General features: G+C 58.5%; 2 protein-coding genes across 15 annotated transcripts in view; one reads left to right on the plus strand and one right to left on the minus strand.

Annotated features, from left to right (window-relative positions):
• The window catches only part of RBFOX3 (RNA binding fox-1 homolog 3), a 430,383-nt gene extending 421,745 nt beyond the window's left edge, over window positions 1-8,638 (plus strand). For 7 of the 11 annotated variants that reach the window (XM_070479833.1, XM_070479832.1, XM_070479829.1 and 4 more), the window contains 6 exons: window positions 612-665; window positions 923-1,055; window positions 1,526-1,706; window positions 2,630-2,691; window positions 3,623-3,701; window positions 5,460-7,056. In XM_070479833.1, coding sequence (XP_070335934.1) covers window positions 612-665; window positions 923-1,055; window positions 1,526-1,706; window positions 2,630-2,691; window positions 3,623-3,701; window positions 5,460-5,504 — 554 coding nt within the window. In that variant the 3' untranslated portion in view covers window positions 5,505-7,056. Of the gene's footprint in view, window positions 1-611; window positions 666-922; window positions 1,056-1,525; window positions 1,707-2,629; window positions 2,692-3,622; window positions 3,702-5,459; window positions 7,057-7,252 lie in introns of those variants that run through there. The other 4 variants (XM_070479836.1, XM_070479835.1, XM_070479834.1 and 1 more) reach the window with 2 other exon arrangements.
• Window positions 8,639-11,747: 3,109 nt separating this feature from the next.
• On the minus strand, window positions 11,748-22,933 carry ENGASE (endo-beta-N-acetylglucosaminidase). Of its 4 annotated transcripts, none has more exons than XM_020896605.2 (14): window positions 20,273-22,933; window positions 19,543-19,610; window positions 19,199-19,400; window positions 17,619-17,767; window positions 16,900-17,057; window positions 16,216-16,364; window positions 15,727-15,892; window positions 14,712-14,815; window positions 14,286-14,394; window positions 13,928-14,118; window positions 13,437-13,585; window positions 12,881-12,986; window positions 12,414-12,528; window positions 11,748-12,198 (listed from the first exon to the last, which is right to left on the minus strand). In XM_020896605.2, exons 1-14 carry the CDS (start codon window positions 20,392-20,394, stop codon window positions 11,779-11,781), a joined length of 2,208 nt encoding a protein of 735 aa, XP_020752264.2. In that variant the 5' UTR covers window positions 20,395-22,933; the 3' UTR covers window positions 11,748-11,778. The 4 variants fall into 4 exon arrangements, with proteins under 4 accessions (XP_020752264.2, XP_020752263.2, XP_020752265.2 ...); XM_020896604.2 differs by having other exon boundaries at window positions 12,881-12,989; XM_020896606.2 differs by lacking the exon at window positions 20,273-22,933 and having other exon boundaries at window positions 12,881-12,989; window positions 19,199-19,396.
• Window positions 22,934-24,215: the final 1,282 nt, after the last annotated feature.

Raw genomic sequence — 24,215 nt, forward strand, 5'->3', positions numbered from 1 at the left:
CTGGCCCAGGACGGACATGGGCAGGAGATGGAGGAGGTCACCATGGCTGAGGCCAGGCACCTTTACCGCAAACTCTGACCCTCCTGGAAGGCAGCCAGGCGCCTGCATGATGCAGCTCCCAGGAGACTGGGCTGTCAGGCGCTGAAGCACCCAGACCACCAACACCCCCATCCCAGCTGCGACCTACAGACGCTTGCATAATAACAGGTTCCACTTTCCCTCTTAATACTCTTCAGCAGACATGCAGACTCCAAGCTGCTGGGGCCAGTGCCCCAGGACAGGGGAGGCCTGGGGCAGGCTGGGGAAGGCCAAAATTTGAAAAGAATCAAGACACTAGGCAGATGGTCAGGAGTGACCGCGTGTCTGTTAGGCAGCAGAATGCACCCAGCCAGTGAGGCTGCAGCCTTCTAAGCGGGGCTTGAGGTCTGTGCTCCTGCCTCATCTGTCTACCCTGGTTGCAGAAGGAGGGGTCCTGCTTGTTCTCTGCGGTGGCCACAGCCTGGGACTGTCCCAGTGGGGCCCATCCTGGAGTCTTCAGGGTTCCCAGACATAATGTGAGGTGGGGAGAGAATGGGGAAGACAGTGATTGGGTTTTTCTGCTTCTCTTCTAGGCTGGAAGCTAAATCCGGTGGTAGGGGCAGTTTATGGTCCTGAATTCTATGCAGGTAAAGGCTGGGAGCTGGGGCGTGGGCTTGGGGAGGGCCTGTCGGAGTATTCAGGTCTTCCTGCGTGGGAGGACGCGGCCAGGGGCGTGGCCAGGCAGAGGCGGGGCGGGGCCAGGCAGAGGCGGGGTGGGGCGGGGCCGGACAGGAGGTGTGGCCAGGTGAAGTGGTGGTCAGGCTCCCAGCCCTCCCGCCTCCTCTCCTCTAAGCTGTCAGCTGTCCCTCTCACACGGTTCCCTCTCCGGCCCCCTCTCTTGCAGTGACGGGGTTCCCCTACCCCACGACCGGCACAGCCGTTGCCTACAGGGGCGCGCACCTGCGGGGTCGGGGCCGGGCTGTGTACAATACGTTCCGGGCTGCACCGCCCCCGCCCCCCATCCCGACTTACGGAGCGTGAGTACCAGGCGGGCACAGGGAGGGAGGCTTGGAGAAAGGCCCAGGGGGCGTGGGGAGGGAGGCGTGGTGCAGCCAGGGGAGCTAGGCAGCCTTTCCAGAACCGCGGGGGCGGGGGTGGGGCTTGAACCCCAACCTTCACACTGCAGTCGCCTCCACATCAGTACCCCCAACCCCACCCTGCTCCGGGATCTCAGGGTCACTGGCATGTGGGGGACGTTCAGAGCCCCAGCACTTTGCCCATTGCTTTCGTGGGTCGTGGTCGGCCCTGGAGCTCAGTGGGCCTTCTCCAAGCCCTCCCTGGTCCCTTCCCCCGGGGCCCGGGGCCCTCCGACCCTAATAGGGGGGTCCAGCTGCCTGGGGTGGAGCAGAGGGAGGGTAAGTAAGCAAGGTGGGCCGATGGGCCCCTGGGTTTGTGGGAGAAAGGAGCTGACCAGCAAGGGTGTTACTCTATTGTTATACCAAAACAGGGCACTGGATCAAACGCTTGTTAAAATGCCAGTCCCATGGGCAGGGCTGGCACCCTGCCCCCTCCCTCCTCAGCAGACTCCGGAGCCGGCCTACCCCACCTCTCCAGCGTTCCCACCACTCTCTTGTCCGTTTGCTTCCAGGGTCGTGTATCAGGATGGCTTTTATGGTGCTGAGATTTATGTAAGTGCAGCCCCGGGGAAGGGAGGGTAGATGAATCCGAGGTCTCATGTGTCTCGATGAACAGTCAGTGTCCCCCACTCCCTGCCCCGCTCCCCCCACCCCTCCCATCCTGGGAGCCCCGGAGAGCAGCCTCAGCTAAACCTGGGTTATCCCGGCTCAGGGTGGCAGTAGTAATGGATTCCCAGCAGCACGACGAGCCATGCGTGTCTTCTCTATTTCACAAGCCGTCGGTTGTACAATGGGGGCCATGGGTGACGCTCCCATATCCCTAACCACATTAGGGTCACTGAGAGGGCCCCCACGGGCACCCCAGATCCATTGCAGAGGCTCAGAGAATGACCGGGAGGTAGGGGCTCCAGGGCAGACCGCTGGATGGAGTCCTGCCTTCTCTCTTCTTTCACGGGACATCACTTGCTGCTTCCTCTAGCTCGGAGCCCTTGCTGACAACCCCCATCCCCCACTGCCATCCTGGGTGGTGGTCACCTGTAATTCAGCCATCCATTGGTCAGGGCTAAGATGTGGTCTGAGTTAATGCCCTTTGCCCCTGACCCATCCCAGCATCCAACACCCAGAGTCACCCATGGGTTCTCCGTGCCCATCAGCATCAAGGTTGGGAGTACACTGGCTTGGTGTCAGATCTGTGAAGATCTACTGTGTGCCAAAGCTTTGAACACAGCCAGACATATAATTATTGGTGCCCACCCCTGTGTTGAATGCAGAAATGGACACATGAATGAATGAATGAATGAAGGAGGTGTATGGACACCCTGCCCTACCTTGAACCATGCCTCTAGACTAGACCACAAGCCAGGTGCTCTCAGGCGTATGCCAGCCACCCCTCACCTGCCCAAGGTGAAGGCTGAAAGGCTGTGTTTGCCCCACTAAGCCCGTGTGCCGTGTCCCCCCCCCACCTTACCTTGCAGGGAGGCTATGCCGCCTACAGATACGCTCAGCCAGCAGCAGCTGCAGCCGCCTACAGTGACAGGTACCTGGGGAGGGGTGGAGAGCTGGGTGGGATGGGGAGGAGAAGATGGACGGGTCACAGGGCTGGGCTGTGACGGACAAGAAGCCTTACCCACCACTCCGGGCCTGGGGGTGCTTCCCCCTGGAGGAACATAGAGTCTGGACAAAGGAAAGCAAGTCTTCATGGGCTTAGAGACCCCAAGCCGGCAAGCCCCAAACTTCTGTAATCACTTCCTGCCTTCACAACATGAGAGGCCTTGGGACCACCCCCCCCCCCCCCATATCTGGGTAGCAGACAGTTCCTCTGATGCCCAGCCCTGGAGGCCTGACCCCCACCACCACCACCCTGAGCTCTGGAGCCCTGAGTGAGACGGTAATCAGGAGCCTCGGTTTCTGCCCGGGACACCACTAACCCTTCTCAATGCTCCCAGGCCTGAGAGCCTTCAGCCCCGAGAAAGAAAGGCAGAGCACGTGCTCAGCTGCGAGTACATCCAGAGGCCCGAGGAGGGTTCTCTCCTGTTTTGAGGGCCGGCCCTGGGGTGAGGGGGCTGCCTTGATGCCTTTCCCCGTGGGCACTCAGCCTGTTGGCCTCTGCCTGCTGCTTGGGGAAGCGTGCAGGCTCCAGAGCCGGGAGTCCAGTGGGCACTTCGTGGAGTAGCCGTTGCTCTTGGCAGTGGCACTGAAGGCGCTTTGGCCCTCCCTTCCAGGGGCAGGCGGCACCCTCAGCATCTGGCCCCTGGGCTTTGTCTGGGGCACAGCAGGCCAGCACTCGTGGTCAGCACTCACTGGATGTGTTCAGAGGGTGGCCGGCTATGTTCCCTCCAAACCAGCAGGAAGGAGGAAGAGGGGGTGTGCAGGGGAGGGCGGGGCCTTGGGGTGCTGTCTCCAGGGAGGCGGGAGACCCTCACGTGCCCCGTCTCCCCCCACCCCCCTCCCTGTGCTCACCTCCCCAGTTACGGCAGAGTCTACGCGGCTGCTGACCCCTACCACCACACCATCGGCCCCGCAGCGACCTACAGCATTGGAACCATGGTAAGGAGGCCCAGGCCAGGCTGAGGCCGGGGTGGGTGGGCAGGCCCTTAGGGAAATGCCCCAGACCTCGGCCTGGTGCCTGGCAGGACAGGGGCCTGGATCTGAGCTGGGCAGGACCTGCCCCTTTGTGCCCTGGTGGAGTCAGAGGGAGGTGGGCCCACCCAGACAGGCAGCTGCCCGGTAACGTCGTCTGGGAGACCTTCTGGTGTGGCCTGCTCTGCTGAGCCCTGTAACTAAAGTCCGATCATCCCGGCCTTCCACTCCCTGGATCGGGAAAACCCGACGGAACCTCCTGGCGGGGGCGCCAGAGGCAGCAGGGCCTCCACTTCCCCTCGTGTGGGCGTGTCCGTGCCTCTGTGTTCTGTCACCCCCTCGCTGTACCTTTCCTCACCACCCACGCCCCTGCTCCGTGACCCTCCGTGGCTCCAGCTGGGCCTGCGGGTCTCTCCTGGGGAGGCGGGGCCTCTGCCCTGGGCTTCAGCGGGGGGCCGAGGGGTCGCACTTCTGATGGGCCTGCTGAGGCCCAGAGGTGCGCGGGCCTGTGTGTCTGTGTGTGTGTGTATGTATGGCCAGCTCTTGACACATTCGGCCCAGCTCACTCTGTACCCCGAAATCTGCTTCCAGTGAACACCTACCTTCCAGGCCCACCCCAACCCCCCAGCCCCATGGGGTATTAATGTCGGTTTTTAACTAGCTTGGCATCCAGCATCAAAGATGAAAACGTTTTGGGCAGGGTAAAGAGGGAGGAGGTTCAGAGACAATATGGATTTTTTTTTTTTCATCTCCCTTGTTTTTGATTACTCCCTCCCAATTTTTGTTTTGTCTTTTTTTTTTTTTTTTTTTTAACGAGCCTCAGACATCCCAAGCAGCCGTGGGTCCCAGGCCTCTGGGTGGAAGGACAGGCCCAGGCCCACTCCCAGATGAAGGCCCCAAAACTGGCTTGCGGGCTTCTTGGCTTCAGAATCGCCAGGCCCTCTGCGAAGCTGTTAGCTAAAAGCTTTTGTTAATTCACAGAGGGTTCCCTTTTATGTTTTCTTTTATTTTTTTAAGATTTTCTGTGTTTTCCCCCCCAACCTTTCTGCTCTGGCACTTGCCATTTTCTTCCTTTCACTGGGGAAGCTGGTGGGTGGGGCAGGAGTTTCCTGCGTAGGTCTCCCTGACCCAGGGGAGCCCTGGAACACAGGAGAGCGAGCGTGAGAAAGGCCTGTCCTCCCAGCTGGACAGAGGAGGCACAGGGACCCCAGAAGGCCCCTGGAGCTGGATGAGCAGACTCAGTCCTTCCTGATAGAGCCAAGGCCCCAGGAACCCTGACTAGAGGCCCCTCTCCCTTCCGGCGCCTGGAGGGGCTGAGGCCTGCCCCCCAGCAGCCCCGAAGGGCATGGAGGAGGCAGGGCTCCTGCTCCCACCTCCCCCAGATGACAGACGATGGAGGAAGCGGGCAGGGAAGGGTCAGGCCTGAGCCAACAAAGTGCCCAAAAGACATCTCAGACCTCATTATCCAGAAGCTCCGTGGCCGGTGACCCCAGCACCTCTCTGACCCCAAGACCACCAACCACATCGGAAATAGGCCCAGCACCCCTCCGGCTGCCACGACAACCAGCGTCCATTCTCCCCAAGGCAGAACGGAAGGAGGGGGGACAGAAGACGGGATGTAGCTGTTTCTCTTTTTGTTTTTCTTTTTTTTTTTTTCTTTTTGCTTTCCCCCTCCCCTCCCGAAAGGCGGTACTGATTGGCTGTTTTTCATCTTTGATGTTGCAGGCTAGCCTCTGCCGAGGAGGGTACAGCCGCTTCACCCCCTACTAGCAAGAGGCCCAGCCCCTAACAGCATTCACTCTGACTGCCTAGTACACACCAAACCCAGCAGTCCAAAAGCAGGCACAGCCACTCCGAGGACAGTGCGCCCCTCCCGGTCAGCGACACGCGCCGCTGACTTCCGCGACTCTTTAAGTCCATAGGTTTTACCTCCGGCCAGCTGGTCTCCCCCCACGATGGCGTGTGTGTCTTTGACCATGGTCACCCCTGTATGTCTGAAACCTTGGTTCCTATTTTGATTCTGTTGATGTTGTGCCCCACCGCACCCCCAGCCCCGAGCCATTTCAGTTATAGGACGCACAAAGGGGGAGGGGCTAGGCTGCCAGAAGACCTCTTCTCAAGACTAGCAATAGAGCCCGAGAGAGCCATGCCCACTCTCCTGTCGCCTGTCCCCACCCCGCCCCAAGGAAGACACCAGTCCAGCCTCCCCAGGAAGCCACCCCAGCCAGTCTGGCCACAGCCCTGCCCCTGCCCCTGGGGTTCAGGCGGCGAGGGCTCTTGTCTGTCTGCCTCACTTGGTGGGTTCCCAGCCTTGACAGTGGTCACTCCTGACCTTCACCCAGCTAATCTCAAGAGTAGCTGTCTCTGCCCTCCTTGTCTCCATTCAGCTAAACTCACGTTTCTGATTAAATCTGACTGATGTTTCCTGCTGAAGTTGTCACAAGTCACGGGGGAGCCACACCAGCCTCAGGGGTTCCTTAGCCTCTGTTATAAGAAACGAAAGAGTAAAAATGGTCAGCCCTGCAGTGCCTGGAGGCCCTCCCTTAGCTTGTCTGCCCCTCTGCCCACACTCGTGAGTCTCTCCAATCCGGCCACACTCTGGAGACGGGGTCCCTGCCAGCCTGGCACCCTGGTCTGTATTTGAGTGCAGCCCTGCCTTTCCTTCCCCAAGCTTGAAATGTTCTTTTCCGGGTACATTTCTGGAAGGGGAGTCTGAGCGAGAGAGCAGGGCAAGGCGGTGCTCACCGTCCAGCCCCTCTGGCAGGACAGTGCTTAGCACCCACCTCCTGTCCGGAGAAGCTCGGGGCTCAGCTCTGCTGCAGGGCTCTGGGGCCTGCAGGTAAAGCTGACACGGCTGGGGGAGCTTCTGGAAGCTTCATGTACAGCCCTGGCACCTCTGTTACAGGAGAAAGTGGCCAGGTCAAGGAGGCCCTGGGCTCCTATGTGCCAGAGCTGGCTCCCGGGGGGTATGGACAGCCAGCTAGAGGGTGCAGGTCCCCACCAGCCAGGGCGTGAGCCTCCACCCACCCCACCAGCACATTGTTTCCGTTGGCAGGGTGGGCAGGCCTCTAGAGGGTACCCAGCCAGCTCACCTCCACTGCCTGAACGCCCTCTCAGCTGCCTCATTCCAGAACCCCACCATGGCCCATGCAGCGCTGTCCACCCACCATGCCCTGACCTCTGTCCTCATCTGCCCCGAGCAGCCAGGCCCTGCCCACCCAGGTCTTAGCAGAGTCTACCAGTAGCTTCTACCAGCTGGGCACACTGCGTCTCTTCCGTCCCCGCCACCCCATCCTCCCCCCTCCGCCCACACTGGAGGGCAGAGGTCTGCATTCAATTCCTTTAATCAAGATGAAGGGGCTCCTGAAGCTGGGAGTGGGGCCAGTGTGGGGGTTCCCTCCCTCCCACCCACCTGGCACCCAGGGTCCCAGATCCTGCTCCCCCCACCCCCCACCCCGTAGCACACCCGGCAGTTGCTTCTGTGAACTGCAAGTCCTGCCTTTCTGTTTCTGTTGTAGTGAAAGCTTCTGCCGTTTCCTTCTTGGACCATGAAGGGCAAAAACAAAACAAAAAAAATCACAAAAAAAAATTCACAAAACAAAAAACAAAATAATAAAAAAAAAAGATGTTCAGATCCAAGCAACAAAAACAACCAACCAAACCGAGAAGCATCCACCACGTCCGAGTCCGTGAGCCCGCGAGCCGCCGCACCCACCGCAGCGAGGGAGCAAGTCTGCGGGAAGATGGGGGGTGGAGGGGTAGGGGGGCGCCTCATTTTCTACCAAGTCTTCCTTCTGGGCCCCACTCGGGGCAGCGTGGGGCCAGTGGCGAGAGGATGCAGGCCCGAGCGGGAGGAGCGGCCAGCAGGACTTGACCTTGGCTGCTGACGGTGCCAACGGAGGGAACGGGCGCGGGGAGGGGGTTGGCTTCTCATCCCAGGGCTTCGGCTGTGCCCGGTCACCACCCCACCCGTGTCTCCTGCTCTGGGCCCCAGCTACCCCTCCTGCCTCACCGCCAACACCCGTGTCCTGCAAACCTGAGGAAGAGGAGGTGGCAGGGACCGACCAGCAGCAGCCCTGGGCTCCGAACCCAACACCAAGGGCTGATGTCTTTCCAGAACTCCGGGGCACCCAGGGCCCCTCCACGTCAGGGGTGCTCCGGCTGCCCGGCCAGGAGGTGGGGGCCTGCAGGCTGAGGGCTTGCTTGGACTGGTGGGGTTCTGGTTCCCTTTCTGGAGGGGGTCTTGGTTCTGGCCCAGGGGAGGGAAGGCCAGCCTCACCGCTGCGGCTGGAACAGAGGGACGGGACTGGCCAGCGCCTGGCTGCACGGTGAGGTTGGGGTCACGGTGCTGTGGTCTAGACGGCACGTCCGAGCAGGGAGAGCGAGGGGGCAGGGGAAGGCCTGGGTGGTCTGCGGCCCTCTTCCCCTGCTCCCAGATCAGGTCCCAGGGTGGCCGCAGACAGTGGGCAGCAGGGAGGAGCCCCTGGCCAGGCAGGGAGAGCTGGAGTCGGGGAAGCAGCAGAAAAGAACAAAAGATGTAGGCTCCCAACATGGCTCCACTGTCTCATGAAACTTAAAAGGTAAAAAAAAGAAAATACACCTCACTTTATATTCAGCATCAGCTCCTGAAGCTACTGAGACGAGTCTCCTTTTCTATTCCCGGTGTACATAGCCCCGCGCCGCCTCCGGCTTCGTCCTCTGTACAGGCCCCTCGACCCTCTGCTGTTCTGGGCCCTTTCCTGCTCCGCACCCCCCGCCCCCGGCCCTGCGCCCCCCGCCCCCCAGGACTGCAGCCAGGCCCCAGGCTTCCTTTCTTACCATTCTGTATGCTTCCAAGGTGTGACCATTTAAATCAACCGTATTATTATTATTAAGATTATTAATAAAGATTTTTCTTCGAACCAGGACGACTCTTTTTGATTGGCCGGCCCCCTGGGCACAGAGGACCAGGACAGGCAGCTTCTTTCTCCCAGGAAGCCAGACGGCCAGGGGGAGTCAGAAGACCCTTCTGGGAGAGACTCTAGCAACCCCCATCCTCTCCTCCAGACTGTTGTCTCCTCCAGCCCATCCCGCATCTGGAGGCAGGGCTCCTAGCCTGCGGGTAAGGTCTGTGAAGTGACCGGCAGGGTATAAGGCGGCAGCCCCACCCCGCCACCCCACCACCACCCCAACTGGCCGCCGCTCCGCGGTTACTGCCCCACATGGTCCCTGATGGGGCCTGACCGCAGGCAGACCCCAGCCCGCCCCCCACCCCAGTGGGGCGTCTGGATGAGAGAGGGCAAGCTGGGCGGTTGAGGCTGCTGCACTCGGGGCCAGCCGTGGTCCCGAGGAACGGAGCTGCTTAAAGGTAAGCCCCCTCTTCACCACCCCTGTGAGCCCCCAACCCTGGCGGGATGGGGTGGAGGAGAGTGGCTGCCACCCCCCACCCCCACCCCGAGGAGAGGAGGAAGATCTGGGAGGCGAAGCAGCAGAACTCAAACCAGCAGCCTGAAAGCCGTGGGCTGGGGGCTGCGATGGGCGGCGGACTCCAAACCCAACCACACTGCCCCTTCCACGTCTCGCCAGGACCCGCGCTCTTCATTTTTCACAGCGCCGGATAATTTATTTCAGGGCGATTACACACACCAGGGGGGCACAGGCTTAAATGCCGACATATTAATTTTCCTACATACGAGCCTTTACGTCGGCGGGACTGGGGACCGTGCTCTAGGGGAGCTGGGGCTGTGCGATCCCTCCGCACGCCACGCTCTGCTAAACCCCCTTACCTCTAATTGCTTGCTCACCAGACTGTGAGAAAATAATTGCCACTATAAATTTTCCCTCCTTCTCTGCATAAAATATTCAGAAAACCAGTACTTAAAAAAGGAAGAGGGGGGTGCTCCTGAAATAAGAGCAGCAGGGCATCACAGCTGTGCTGCCCACTTCTGGGCACCTGGCTGCGTGCCCCCCGACCCTCATCCCTGGGGCGGCAGGGGCAGGCAGGAGCCCTCACCCCCAGTGCAAAATGGGGAGGCTCAAAACATTTCCAGGAAAAGTCAAGGGAGCGGTTCCCCAAGCCCGACAGTCTCCTGGGAGAACTGGGGGTGCTGGGAGGCCTGTTCAGGGTCAGACACTGGAGGTGGCTTCCTGGCCTGCCAGAGCCATTGTCCCCTCCGAAACAAACCTCTTCCCACCCTGGGACTGATCTGGGCCGCACACGTGGGGCGTGAAGAGTAAAACGTTCCCAGTTAGGAAAGACCTGGAACCTGAGTTCCTGCGTGGGGCTGTAAAAGGGGCACGTGGGCACCTGGGAAGCAGGGCAGGTTGAGACAGAGGCCATTGTCCACCCAGAAGGAGACTCCTATGTCCTGCGCGTGCAGGCTCAGTGGCTAAGTCTGAGTGTCTGACTCTTCAGCGACCCCGTGGACCGTAGCCCCCCTGTCCTCCTGTCTGTGGGATTTCTCAGGCCAAGAGTACTGGAGTGGGTTGGTATTTCCTTCTCCAGGGGATCTTCCCGACCCGGGGATCAACCCCACCTGGGCCCTGTGTCTCCTGCTTGGCAGGCGGATTCTTGACCACTGAACCACTCTGTCCTCTCCCAGTTCCGAGGGCCAGGGCAGACGCAGTGTGGCTGCAGTGCCGCCTGGCGGCCTCTCCCTTCCCTGCAGCCTCAATCAAGTCTGCTGACCCCGAGCTGGCATAGGAGGCTCACCCTCCAGCTGGGAGGTCACCCCAGAGTGTCCTGGCCCTTGGCATCATCCACATCTCGTAGCACAGAGGGGAGGACAAGAGGAACAGGGAAGTAATACCCCCATCGCTGGCCTATGGGGCCTGGAGGTGAGAGACCCCCAAGAACAAGGGGCAGACGGCCTTCACCAGAGGGCCACAGCAGAGCTCACTTGGGCCTCAAGAGGGGAGGGGAGCAGGGTTCCCCGAGGCTGCAGGGCCGAGATCCCTCCCAGGAAGCCACCCACATGTCAAAGGGGAGCTGTGTGGCAGGAGGCGCTGTCTCTGGCTCGATGACCCCCGCCTCATCCCTGTGCAGAACCGCTCGGCAGCCTCAGCTTGGGCAGAGGATGGAGGGAGGTGCTGAAGAGAGAAGGAGCAGGAGGAGGGACCACAGTGGAGAGCGCTGTGGCCCCCGCGCTGTGATGCTCTGGGCTAACACTTGCTCGAGGGACCGGCTGAGCAGGAGGGTGTGGAGGCAGGAGGCGACCCAGAGCCCCCACACAGGGCTGGGGGCTGCTGGGTGCAGCCCAAAGGGCCTTCCTGGGCGCTGCCCAGCCACCTGCTGCCCAAGCTCCCTGGGCTCACTAGCTCCCACCTACTACCCAGAAGAGACGAAGCAGGACCCAGGGCCAGTGGGGATGTTCCAGAAGTGGCTCTAGCCCTGGGGAACAGTACACCAGGAAAGCCAGGTCACCAGTGGTCTGGCCCATGTGCCCGCCCTGCTGGGGGCTGGTGTGACCTGGCACAGCCTGGCTGGGGGCTCCCACGGCTGGGGTAGAAGGCACCCCAGGAGTGCTCCCAGACCTGCAGGGGCTCCTGTTCCTATGCTACCACCCCCCCAATCCCAGCTCTGCACCCCCATCATGGCCCCTCTATCTCATTCCCACCCTTGGAAGCATCTCAGGGCCCTCCTGCCACTATGAAGCTCCTTCCTAATTGTTCCAACTGCAGGAATAAAAGGTCACCATTGTCAGCATAAGTGTCTCTCAGCCTATTAGGCAATACCCTTTATGGAATTCTCTAGGCTAAATGTTCCCAAATTTTTTCACTTGTACCTAGTATAGTATACTACTGTACCTGGTATAGTATACTACTGAGAGAGATGAGACCAAGGCTGGGGTGGGGCAGGGTGTCCATTCACCCCTGGGAATTATCAACTCAGCAAACCGACTTCTCAGCTTTCCTATTGCAATGCCCCAATGAAGAGCCACAGCCTGCTCGCCCACGGTCTTCTCGCCCAGCCCTGGGGACCCGGGTCTTTCCCCAAACACTTGTGAGGCCCCGGCGCAGAAGAAGCCTTTAGCCTTGAGATAGGAGACTCTGCTTTAATGTTCTCTCATGTGCGGGGCATGGAGTAGAGCATGGCCGCCCTGCCCCACTCGGCCCGAGGCACCAGGAACCCCTCTTTGGGGACAGGCTCCACCAGGAACTCCACACGGCCATCCTGGCCAGGCTCCGCGGCTGCCACTGCCAGGTCCACTATCCGATATCGGTTGACAAAAGCCAGGCCCAGCAGCCTGGGCCTCCCCAGCTCCGAAGGCCCGCTGCCGGGAGAGCCACCTTCCGATCCTTGGCAGCAGTGGATCCGGAAGCACCGGACACGGGGAAGGAGGTAGGCCCAGTGGAGAGTGCAGCTGAGCTGGAGCCCAGCGGGGCCGCCCTCCCGCTCGGAGGCGGCCGGCTGCCAGCGCACGTGTGAGACCGTCACGGCCTGCACCTGGGGGAGCGGCGTCAGCAGGCTGTGGGCATCCACCACCTGGCAGAAGAGACAAGGCTAAGCTCAGCCCGGAAGCCTAGGACAGGTTGGGGGGGGGGGCGGGGGGGGCGCCTGGCCCTGCACGGTCCCAGCCCTGGCACCCCTGCCCCAGTTCCCCTCTAAGCCAGAGGAGGGGGCGGGCAGGTGTCCGGCCTTGTCTGCAAAGGGCACAGACGCCCTGGCTGAGCTCCAGCCAGGTCCCTGGGATGCCTCACCTGAAGCTCTCCAAGGCGACAGATGAAGTTCTCCTCCTTCTGGCTGCCTGGAGGCCGGGAGAAATTAATGAAGAGGTCCTGCAGAAGGCAGCCCCGCAGATTCACTTCGTAGCAGCTGGGAGAGACAGACAGAGACCAGTCACAAGGGGCCTCAGCATGGCACCTGCAGACAGGCTGCTCACAGAAGCCCAGAGCCACAGGGAGATCCATCCCAAAGTGGACCCTGTGATCAGTGGGAAACCCAGACCTAAGCCATGACCGTGATCATGACTGCTCCCAGCAAGCATCCTGGGCTTGTGCCATTGAGCTGCCTGAAATCTGGGAGGACTGGCCCATGGGCCCTACATCCCTGCAATTCTGTGGTTTCTCAGTGGAGGGCCCCTCACTCTCCAATCCCCACCATGGTGTGGCCATCCTCTGCTGGGGACTCAACAGGAAAGACGTGGGGGGGGGGGGGGGGGACTCACCGCTGGACCCAGCCCCCACTGAGCTGCTGGCCGCAGCGGCCCACCCATTTGGCCAGCTTGGTTGGGGGCACCCGGAGGGGTCGGGGACTGCGCCTTGAGCTGGTTTCTGCTGGGGAAGAGACACAGAACTTTAACAAGGGGAGCCCTTGTTAGGAAACTGCACTGGGAGGTGTCACTGAACGGGGAGCTAGGGGCCCCCCAAGATGCCCTGGTGGCCCCAGGTGCTCAGCTCAATGGGTTGAGGCCTTGGGGGATGGAGGACAGGGAGAAGAGGAGGGAAGCTCGGGGATGGATGCCCAGGACTGGCCCGGGGACATCCTCCCTCTCGGGGCACTGCTGCCAGGAGAGCCGCCGTGGGCACACACGTCCAACCCCGCACCACAGGGCCACCGCAGCCCAGAGGTTCCAGCTGAGAGGCGAACCCCCCATGCAGGCCTGGCTCAGAGCAGCACCTGGACCCCAGCTGCCTCCACACCCCTATCCTCCTCCTTCCCAAGAGACCTCCTGAGAAGGGAGAAGCCTGTAAGGAAGGGAGGCACCAACCATGACCACTCACCACTCAACGCCGAGATGCCTCCCACGTGACAGCTGCCTGCGTCCGCTGTGGAGAGCTCCAAAGCCACCCCCACAGCTGAAGGCCCTTCCAGCTTGTACACCAAGGACAGGAAGATCTTGGGTGGCACTGGGACCTGCAGGGAGAACAACCTGGAGGAGGAAGGTCCAGCGATGAGAGGCTGCGGGGAGACTGCTGGAAAGCGGGCACTGCTCCGAGTCCCGCCGCCAACTTTTCCCTCCAGGATGGGGAGGGGGGCGGGCCGCTGGGCAGAGGAGGCACGCAACAGCGTGCAGGCAGCTGAGGCTACTCCCCTGGACGCTCAAAGCGGCGAAGACGGTAAACTGGACGTTGCGTGTTCTTCACACAGTGAAACAAAATCCCAGTTTGTCCTCCTCCTGGCCTCTGCTGCCCACCTGCCCGGTTTCAGCAACCGACAAGGACAACAGGGGCAGCTGATAGGCCCCAGGTCCCAGCCCCCCTCACTCACCTACCTCACAGCCACGGTTCCAACCTCGGGTGGAATCAGCCCCCGGATGAGCAGAGAGCTGCCCCCGTTCCAGGCATCCTCCAGGCAGCAGTGCGTCTTCACCCAGCCCCGCCCGTCCCCTTCCAGCCTGTGCTCTCCAAACAGGGGCTGGATCTCCTGGGCACTCGGGTGGTACCAGGGCCCCACGGCCTCCTCCTGAAGGGTGAGGCAGAGGTGGAGAGGGGCACTGGGGGCAGACAGACGCCCCTCCCACCAGTCCCAGGGGAGGACCAAAGACCTGAGAAAAGGCAGCCCCTTTGCCCAGACGCAGCCACGTCCAGGAAGCCCCCTGCCCCCAGCCACGCAGCACAGGACCCACACACCTGGCCATAGCAGACTCTTCGAGTCCCCATGCCCAGGCAGAAGGAAGTGACAAAAGGCAAGGAGCAGATGCTGTGTGTGGGCAAGTAGCGTTCCAGCAAACTCCAGAACCTACAGAGAAATGCATGGAGGCTCAGGTCTCCAGAGGGCACTGCAGCGCCCCGAACTCACTCTCAGGACCCTAGGCTTTCCTGCACCCCTTGCCAAGTGATGTTGGCCCCCGCTGAGCATCTGTGGGAAGTGGTCCCTTGCGGTCCCCAACTTTCATCCTTCCTGCGTAACTGGTCTCAAGGATCCCCAGGGCAGCTGAGCCCCGTGCCCTGTCTCAACCCCCACTCCTCAGGTGAGCATGGCCAGAAGCTGGGGAAATCACCTGAGGCTCTCCCTGCCACTGGCCACACCCAGGCCCTGGGACACCCGGGACTCACTTGTCCTGGTTCTGAAAGAAATCTCCCTTCTCCAAACACTCGTACACCCAGCCAGGCGCGAACAGGGCCGCCGAGAACCCGTGCTTCCGAATCAACTCCAGCGACTGGGGAGACAGAAGTCAGGGAGATGCCCCCGTGCCAAAAACCAGAGTCCACGCACAGGATGAGGGCCTTAGGGAAGGTGCAACCTTTTACGGGGCTTTTACGGTTCATCCCTGCAGTCCCGCAGCTGCCCAGAAGAGGGCGCGAGGCGGCGGGGAGGCGCGGAGGGAAAAATCCGAGGGGCAGGGGTCTGTACGCGGGGCGCCCACTGGAGACGTCTCTCTCTCTCTCACTACACTTCACGTTCTATTATCAGACTCACAGGGGGGCGGAGAGAATCTTCAGTTATTGGATTAATTTATTCACTTAAAAGCTTAATTAATGAGTTGAGAACGTCCCCGCGCACCCGGGACGGGCAGGATTGACAGCCTGGGGATGGGCTGATTCCCTGTTTATCCCACACCAGGTGCGGCGCCCCCCGCGGACCCCTGTTCCTCTTTTCTCACTGCCGACAAGACTTCCCTCGCCAGCAAAACCTCGCTAGTTAATCAGGCCAGCAGTTCCCCAAACTGTGGGTGTGTGGCCTCAGTCCTTCGCCATGAGCTAAGGAAACACCACAGTATGCCCCCTGGCTTCTGGCCCCAGCCCACCCCATCCACATGATGCTCTAACTGCCAGCTCAGCGCCCCTCAAAGCACGGAGTCCAGAAGGAAGAAGAGCTATTAATGAGGCCCGTGGTCGGAACAGCTGCTGTGTCCCTCAGCATCTACGGAAAAACCGTACCATCTGTAGAAATGGCTGAAAGTTAGGATTCTAGGGCACAGCCTGTGCTCGGGGCCTCGGTGTCCCCACTTGGGGGACGATGATTGCTGCCTCTTTCCCGTGAGGTGCAGGTGGGAATGAGGGGTCCACAGGCACACGAGGCACCCAGGCCACGGCCACCACCTCCCCTGCCTCAGAGGCCACCACCCACCTTGTTCGTGTCGAACCGGCCCCCGACGACATTCCCGCGGGCGAACACGTCCACACCCACGTACACGTCGGCCAGGCGCTCCCCGGCCTGCCCCAGCATCCGCTCCAGATGCTCCTCCCGCCAGTTATAGTTGGTGAAGAAGCCGTCGCAGGCATCGAAGAAGACCCTGGGGGGCAGCACAGGTGGGCCGTGAAGCTCAGGCCTTCTCCCCTCAAGCACCTGCGTCCGCTGAGCCCACAAACTGCACGCTGCCTGCCTCCGGGACCAAGTAGTCCCCAAGAGCCCGCACCCAGCTCACAAACTGGCACGTAACCCTGGGCGCGGCCAGGCTGACAAGGCGTTAATTCTATCTGCTGGTGGTCGGGGTACCAAACACCTCTGCCCTCTCCCTCGCTTTCCCTCAGGGCAGCTGTGCAGACAATGCCTCCGGGAGGCAGTGGGCGCGCCCAGCCCTGCCCAGCGGCCCGGGCTGCCCTCCTGCAGGCTTACCTGTTCTGCTCGTTGAGCTCGTCCTGCCATCTGAGCTGCCCGCTGCTCACCACACTGTCGTACCAGAGCACCAGGCCCCCGGGGACCTGCTGGTGCAGCTGAGAGGTCAGGTACCGGAGGAAGTGGGGCACATTCCCCACGGCGGCCAGCTGGAGAAAGGTGGAGACAGACCTTCTGTGAGGCCCAGAGAGGCCTGTCGTGAGGAGCGCCTGGCCCCGGACAGACAGGAGGACACTTAACCCCAGGGGCAAACAGGCCCTGGTCCCGGAAGCCCCTCGGCCCCGCAGCTGCCGAGCAAAGGTCCGACTTTCCTTTCTTTCTGAAGCAGGAAGGACATGGACTCCGCAATCCAGAGAGGATAAATCCCAATGTAAAGGGAGGAAAAAAAAAAGAAAAGGGAGGACACCATGAAAAGGAAGTCACACATGCAGCCCAAGCAAAGCAGAGACAGAGGAGGAAGACAGGGCCGCCTCGAAGGAGCCAGAGAAGCAAAGCTCAGCCAGGCAAGGCTCCTGGACATCACGCTGGAGAATGTCCATCTGCCTGTGAAGAGGCAGAGGGGATGGAGGTTGGAGCCAGCTCCAGCTGGGATGCAGGAAGCGCTGCGGTAGCAGGGACCTGGCCTGGTGAGGCTGAGGAGCACAGCGGAGGGTCCCTACGGGGCACAGGGGCAGGCGTGCTCACACTCAGAGAGTTCTCAATGTTGATCAGCCAGCCGTCAAATCGGAAAAACTGGGCGATCAGGACCAGCTGATCGGCCACCGCCCGGTACGAGCGCTCATCCCCAGCCAGGAAGGCCTCGCAGAGCCGCTCCCCATCTTTCCATTCAGTGATGAAAGTCCCTGTGGGGGCAGGAGAGAAACAAGGTCGGGCCAGGGGATCATTTCCCCTTCTACCCAGCAATTCCCAGGGTGTGGTTCCTGCAACATCAGCATCACTGTCGCCTGCAAAAAATGGTTAGATTCCAAATTCCCAGTGTCCCCAGATATCAGATGATTCGGACACCCTGGGGGGCAGGGCCTCAGAATCAGTGTTAGACAATAAATTATTCAATGCAGGGAAAAGCTTGGGAAGCACTGCTCTCCCCCAGGGGTAGACCACCTACATCCTACATCTTGCCCCCAATTCTTCTTGCCAAAACAGGTTTACAGGATCACAGTCAAGCCCATTTGTTTGTTTATTGTCTGTGGGAGCTGTTATCTCTCTGGCAGCCCCAGTATGTGACTCAGTGGCCTGGAAAGCTGAGAATATTTCCTTTCCAAAACAAGTTTGCCTTCCCCGTCCTTACTCATCAAGGCAGGTAAGGAGGTCTACCCAGCCAAGAGTACCCTAAGCCCAAACCATTTTATTACTGGGGCCCCTGACAGGTGTGCCAACGAGTCTGGCGGGTCCTTGGCTCTTACCCAGCACACAGACCCCATGCCTGTGGGCAGCATTGGTCCAGCCTACTGGGGGGATGGTGACCGTGTGATGGCTGAAGTACACAAAGATGTCGATGTACTGCCAATGGTAAAAAGAATAGGGAGTCTGTGTGGCTGAGCCTTGAATAAACCTGGGTGAAGAAAGAGAACAAAATCAGGACCCAGAAACAGATGAGGACATGGCGACCCCAAGGTGAAAAGAGAGGGCAACACAAGTGAAGATTTTCTTTAGTTCCATCCAGTTGGCACTAAAGGTTGTTGTGAGCCAGGCCCTGCCCAGTGACTGGGCTGAGAAGTAGCACCAGGTCACAGCCCAGAATGTCAAGAGGGTTAGTTTTGTTGTTTTATTTTTGCTGTGTCGGGTCTTAATTGTAGCAGGTGGGATCCTGGGGCTCTCTAGTTGTAGTGTGAGCTCCAGAGCCCATAGGCTCAGTAGTTGTGACATGTGGACTTAGCTGCCCCACAACATGTGGGATCTTAGTTCCCTGACCAGGGGTTGAACCTGCACCCTCTGCATTGGAAGGCGGATTCTTAACCACCAGACCACCAGGGAAGTCCTGAGAGAGTTAGTCTTAAGGGAAGCATTTTCACCAGACCCAACAGGCACTTGCTATGGGATCCAGAAGACTGAGCATGTTTAGCCTCAATGAACAGACAGGCAGAACACAAGGAAAGAGACCTGGAGGGGCTCACGCAGACCTCCAAGTGCCTGGGGCCCTGCTCTATTCCAACATCTGCAGTTCACTAGGGCACAGCCGGCTTGCAGGTACAGTTGGGGTTGACAACCACATGAGCTGCACCAGTGGCTTCATCACCCGCTTCTGTACCTTGATGGCCAGCTCCGACTCAAGGCTTCCCATCAATTACGATGTCCAAGCTTGTTTTATGGATATTTAAAGATCTCTAATGGTTTCCCCGGTGACTCAGTGGTAAAGAATTCACCTGCCAATCCAGGAGACCTGGGTTGGATCCCTGGGTCAGAAAGATCCCCTGGAGGAGGATGGCAATCCATTCCAGTATTTTTGCCTGGGAAATCCCGTGGACAGAGGAGCCTAAGGGGCTACAGTTCATGGGTTCACAAAGAGTCAGACACAACCTAATGACTAAACAACAAGATCTCTAAGCTGACCCTGCAGGATCTTGGGAAGAAATGCCCCTGGCTGGGGTGGGGTAGGGGAGGGAGTAGAATGATTCCAGAACCAGCAGGCCAAGATAGAATGGAACTGAGGTGGGTGAAGGAAAGAAATCAGCAGAAAAACCAAGTTACTGGGCCAGGTGGTCTGAAGAAGGTCCCTGCAACGGTGCTTTCTCCAGCCTCCCTGACTTCAGGTGCAGGCAGTCCACAGAATCAGACAATTTCAGGGCTGAAGGAAGCATAAGCTATCCCCTAATCCAGTCCCCTCTTCTTGCAGATGAAAGGCTGAAGCCTGAGTTCCTCTCCCAGTAGGTGGCAGGGTGGGCTGGCTGACTCCTGACTCCACATCCAGTGCTCCTTCCACCACCGGGCACAGCCCCTCCCCTCCATCCCATCAGGCCAGGCCATGCGCTCACAGTGTCCTCACTTGTCATCCAAGTACCCGCCCATCATGTCATGGCACATCAAAGTTCGGGGCCTCCGGCTGCTCAGAGGGGGCTGCCGACACTCGGGGGGCCCCAAGGCCACATTAAAGCCATCCTCCGCATCGGGTGTCCACGCCAAGAGTTCCTCCAGGGAAGACAAGTAAAAGCTGATGGGTCTGGTGGTGTCCTTCTCATAATATCTAACTGATCAGAGGAGGGAAACAGCGAGGAATCAGTGGAAATTATGGAATTCATAATAGAGAACTTGAGATAGGGAAGGGGCAGCCCTGCCCAGAAGCCCCAGAGTGAACATGGACACAGTGTTCAGAGCCTCGGTCCTTCTCACCTGGCAAAGGGTCTGGGGTAAAACTGACCACTTCTCGAAAGACTGCTTCTTCTTGATCCTCTTCAATTCTAAGCAAAGAAGGAGTTGAATTGTTTTTTGTTGTTGTTGTTTTAATAGGGTAAAGAAAAAGAATCTGTAGAAGCAAAGGGACCAGACCCCATGAAGACGTGCAGGGGGAGACGTCCTCTGGTTTACATTTTTTGATGCAAACTATGGAAACGTGCCTTTGCCCATTCTGTTCCCTCACACTAGAACACACTTCTCTGCAGTCTCCACCTACTGAAGTCCTCCACCTCCTCAAAGACCAGTTCAGATGTCCCGGGCCAGGCACCCTCCCTGTCCTCCACAGCATGGACACTAATAATCCTAATTACACCCACTGGTCTGCACTGAGCAATTAAAATCTCTCTGCAGACCCAAGGCCAGGGGAGGGAGGCATGGTCAACCCATTTCTCAGATGAGGATGTCGGACCTTCTGGTCAGGGCGCCAGGATTCCCAGACGCGCCCGCTGCTGGGGTCGCACCCAGGCTCCGAGACTGTCCGTGCCTGCTGCTGTGCGGGGCGGTAGGGACGATGGGCAGAACCCGCCGCGAACAGTGAGCGTGGGGGCCGAAGACCGCTGTCCTGCGCCCAGGGCCTCCCTTGGCCCGGGCCAGGGGCCCAAAGACTCCGGCCCACTGCCCGGCGCCGGATTGAGCCGCAGAATTCTCCCGCCGACCTCTTACCCACCTCCTCCGGGCCAGCCGCCCTCTCGGCCGCCGATCCCGCTGCTTCTCCAGGGTCGCTGGCGCCTGCAGCCGCCGCTCCTGCCGCCGCGCCGCCGTCCGGGTCCCTGTCCCTGCCGCCTCCATGACGTTGCCTCGCCCGCGCCACCCGCCGGCCACCGGCCAATCGCAGGCCGAGACCCGCCACCGCCACCGCCCACCGGCCAATGGGGACTTCTCTGCGCGATTGCCCCGCCCCTACTAGGCTCAGGCTAGACACCCGGCTCGCTCTGTGGGCAGGCGCACCTGCCGCCCGGCCTTTGTAGCTGAGGAAGGCCTAGGGGCGGGGCCTAGGGCGGGGCTGATGCGGTGGGCGTGGGGTGGGCTGGGTCTTAGCTCAAGACTCCGGAAGACCCCTTTGTGTGAGTTCATTTTCAGATGAGCAATCTCCTGAAGGTCACCAAGTCAGTAAATTGTGAAAGTGATATCTGAACTCAGTTTGCTTAACCCCTGTTTCAAAGATAATTTCCTGGGAAAAGTGAAATCATAATTCTCATTCAAGTATAAATATGGACAAGTGTTAAAGACTGTCCTCGTTATTCAGACAGAATTATAACCAATTCAAAAGCGAATCAAAAAAGAGATCGTGTATAGATCAGAAATATTGAAATGAGTACGTAAATAGAGGCATAAAGAGTTTTTCCGCTGGGTGGGTGGGGGGTGAGTGAGATCACTGAGCCTCTGGACAAGACAGTTTACACGTAAAAAAGATGACAAAAAATAAAACTAAAATCAGATGAAGAGGTACAAACTACTATATATAAAATAAATAAGCTACAAGGATATATTGTACAACACAGGGAATATAGCCAATATCTTATAATAACTAGACATGGAGTATAACCTTTAAAAATTGTGTATCACTATGTTGTATGGAAACTTACATTGTACATCAACTATGCCTCCATATTTTTATACCTCAATTTTTAAAAAAAAAGCTAGAATGAGATAACAACAGGATATGCAGCATGTAGAGAATGCATAGTTTCCACTGAAGCACCAATTTTTTTCTGCACCCCCAATTCTGCAAGGCCCTGCAAAGCACACAGGGCCTGGAGGTATCTCAGAGATAGCACTTCCCCAGCATCTTAGGCACAGAGGAGTCCCCAGAGTGTGCAGTGTGAGGAGAAGGGCCTGGACCAAGGCTGGACCCCACAGGACTGAGTGTGGGCCGGCTTGAAGCACTGCTCACCCCAGTCCCAACACCACTTTGTGCTGCTTGGGAATGGCCTGCTGCGCGAGCCAAGCTGAGTGGGCCTTTTTATTATGGCTGCAGACTTTGAACTTTATGAGGCCCCAAGCGTCCATAAACACATAGAGTGGGGAAGATGACTCAGCTGTGAAATATGGATCCTGGCTGTGCCTTGGGGAAGATGGGGCCCTGGGGAGCAGGCAACAGTGATCCCAGGGAGGACAGGGACTGCAGCACCTGGGAAGTCTGCCTTGACCACCCCCTTGGTGGAGGGGTGGGGGCAGTTGTAGGGTCACGATTCCCCTCTGGCTGTGCTCAAGTGAGCACGGAAGATGTGGGGTCTGTATTTGGTCTGCATTTAAACCACTTACCTGCAGCTTAGCAATGAAAATAAATTTTCATCCTCCGAACTAAAACAAAGTTCTTAGAGATTCTGTAGGGTAATTCTTAGTGTCTGGGGAAAAAATATATTCAGACCTCCCTTCTCTGCTCCTCTCGGCAGTGTTGGCCTCTGGTCTGGGGGTCAGGGAAGTTCAAGTGGCCCTGCACACCCTCTGCCGGGCCAGGAAGAGCTGGTTTGCAGCCTCTGCGTTGGCCCCTACTTCGCTGCCTGTTCTGCAGGTCCCTGTGGTTCCTGGTTTCAGGCTCCTTGTCCTGGATCAGGATGAGTCTGGAGGTCCCCACATTTGCCTTAAGCTCATGCTGGTCCCCATGGGGCTCCAGAACCTCCAAAGCCTGGATTGGCCACCTAAAATCCTTACCTTGTAAAGTTTCCAGATAAAGTACAGGATGCCCAATTAAACATGAACGCCAGATAAACAACGAATGGAAATGGGACCTGATTATACTAAGCGATTATTTCTCATTTATCTGAAATGCAAAGTGAACTCGATGCTGAGTTTGCTAAATCTGGCAGCCCCATCTGTGAATTCTCACTACAGCCTTGTCCTGCCATGAGGGCCCCTGCTGACATGTCCTGGCTCTGTCCACCTTCCTGGCTCTGTCAGCACAGGAAGCCAGGATGGCTCAGGACCTGAGCCTGGAGACCTCCCTGCCTGACCGACTGACGGTGCCACTGGTTTGGCGCTGCACGGGCCTCGTGTGTCCTGCCCTGTCTGCCACATCTGACTCTCACTCGGACCTAGGGGGAGAGCTGCACTCACATCTGCCTGCTTTTCCCTCCTCCACTGTCTCTCTTCTGGCCTCCACAATGTCACCGGCCAGAGCTAGAACCAGATGAGTGGACATCACCTGATCCACAGGCTTGGTTTTTCATAAGCTAAAGGTGGCAGCTAATTGTCCCCAGTATCCTTTCTTCCCCCTTGTACTTTAGGGAGAGAAGCCCACGTCTTAGCTGACTGCTGCCTGCCTGGATGAAGACAGCATCTCCAGCAGGCCTGACAGTTTAGAGGGGCCTGGCGAGCATGTCTTGTTTTCCAGATGAGAATGGAAGTCACCCTTGCAATTCTGGCTGTGCCTGCAAAACAAAGGAACACACCCCACCCCACCCCACCCCCCCCACACACACTTTATCTTCTCTGCTTCCTGCTGCCGGCCAGATGGGTGTGAGATGTGATGGTAGGAACTGCAGCAGCCTTCTGGTACTGTAAGACAGAAGGCACATGGAGAGGGCCCAGAGCAACCAGAGAGAAGGGGCCTGACTTCCCGGATGGCACAGACCACAGTATTGCCCTGGAATGCTGGTGTTTGGATTCCTATGTAAGGAAAATAAACTTCTGTCTGATTTAAGCCAATACTATTTTGGTATTTTTTATAGTAGCTGAATCTAACTACAACAGAGGGAGAACACAGGAATTTAGAAAAATTTCTCCAAATAATAGCCTGCCTTACAAGGCTGTCACATTTTTGCAAGATCTTGTTAGCTTATTCTTTCAGCGTTCCTTCTACAATAAATCCCACTTTCCCTTCATTCAGAGAGCTGCCTCAGACCAGCTGGGGTGAGAGCAAAAATCACATTAAAGACTCCAGAACTATAGCTCTGTGTGGTCAGGCCTCCCAGGGTGGCTGTTCTCTTGTTCTCTGTACATCCACTGCTTGACCAGTGCCTGTTTCACCTACATCCTACTCAACTGACTGACCTTTCTACATATTTTCCCCTCCTGCCTGATCTAGATTGTTCTAGACCAGATAGCTTATCTAAGGGACAGTGAGGCGCATGCCCCTCTGCTGGTTTCCCCGGTAACTAAAGAGTCCATCAATGTCAAATCCCTATGAATGGGAACCTCCTCCTCCCTGCGCCCTCCTCGCCCCCACCCTGGGAAGTGAAGATGCTTCCATGTCCTGCCTGCCATCAGCTGCACACATAACATGGGGTGTGCTCCAAGACCTTCCTTCCAACATGGAAGCTCCTCTATCCATTAAACCCCTCATGTGTCGCTGACTCTGGGTTCTTTTTCTGGTCTTGAAGCTAGACCTGCCCAGGGTTTGCAGGCCTGTGTGCTGCAGCCCAGGACTCTCACTCCCTTTTACAGAGTTCTCCCAGGTGCTCAGCAAAGGCCAAGGAATGAAAGGATGCTGGGCCTGGCCTCACCTTTACACCCTCCTGAGTCTGTGCCCCGGCACCTGCTTGAATGTCCTGCACGATGACTATCAAGCCCCTCCTGGTTCATACCTGCCTGTGCGGCTCACAGATGCCCATCTGTGCACCTCACAGATGCCATTCTGTGAACACACACTCGGAAACAATCATGGCAAA

The sequence above is a fragment of the Odocoileus virginianus genome, chromosome 17, assembly GCF_023699985.2.
Source record: "Odocoileus virginianus isolate 20LAN1187 ecotype Illinois chromosome 17, Ovbor_1.2, whole genome shotgun sequence".
NCBI classification, from domain to species: domain Eukaryota; kingdom Metazoa; phylum Chordata; class Mammalia; order Artiodactyla; family Cervidae; genus Odocoileus; species Odocoileus virginianus.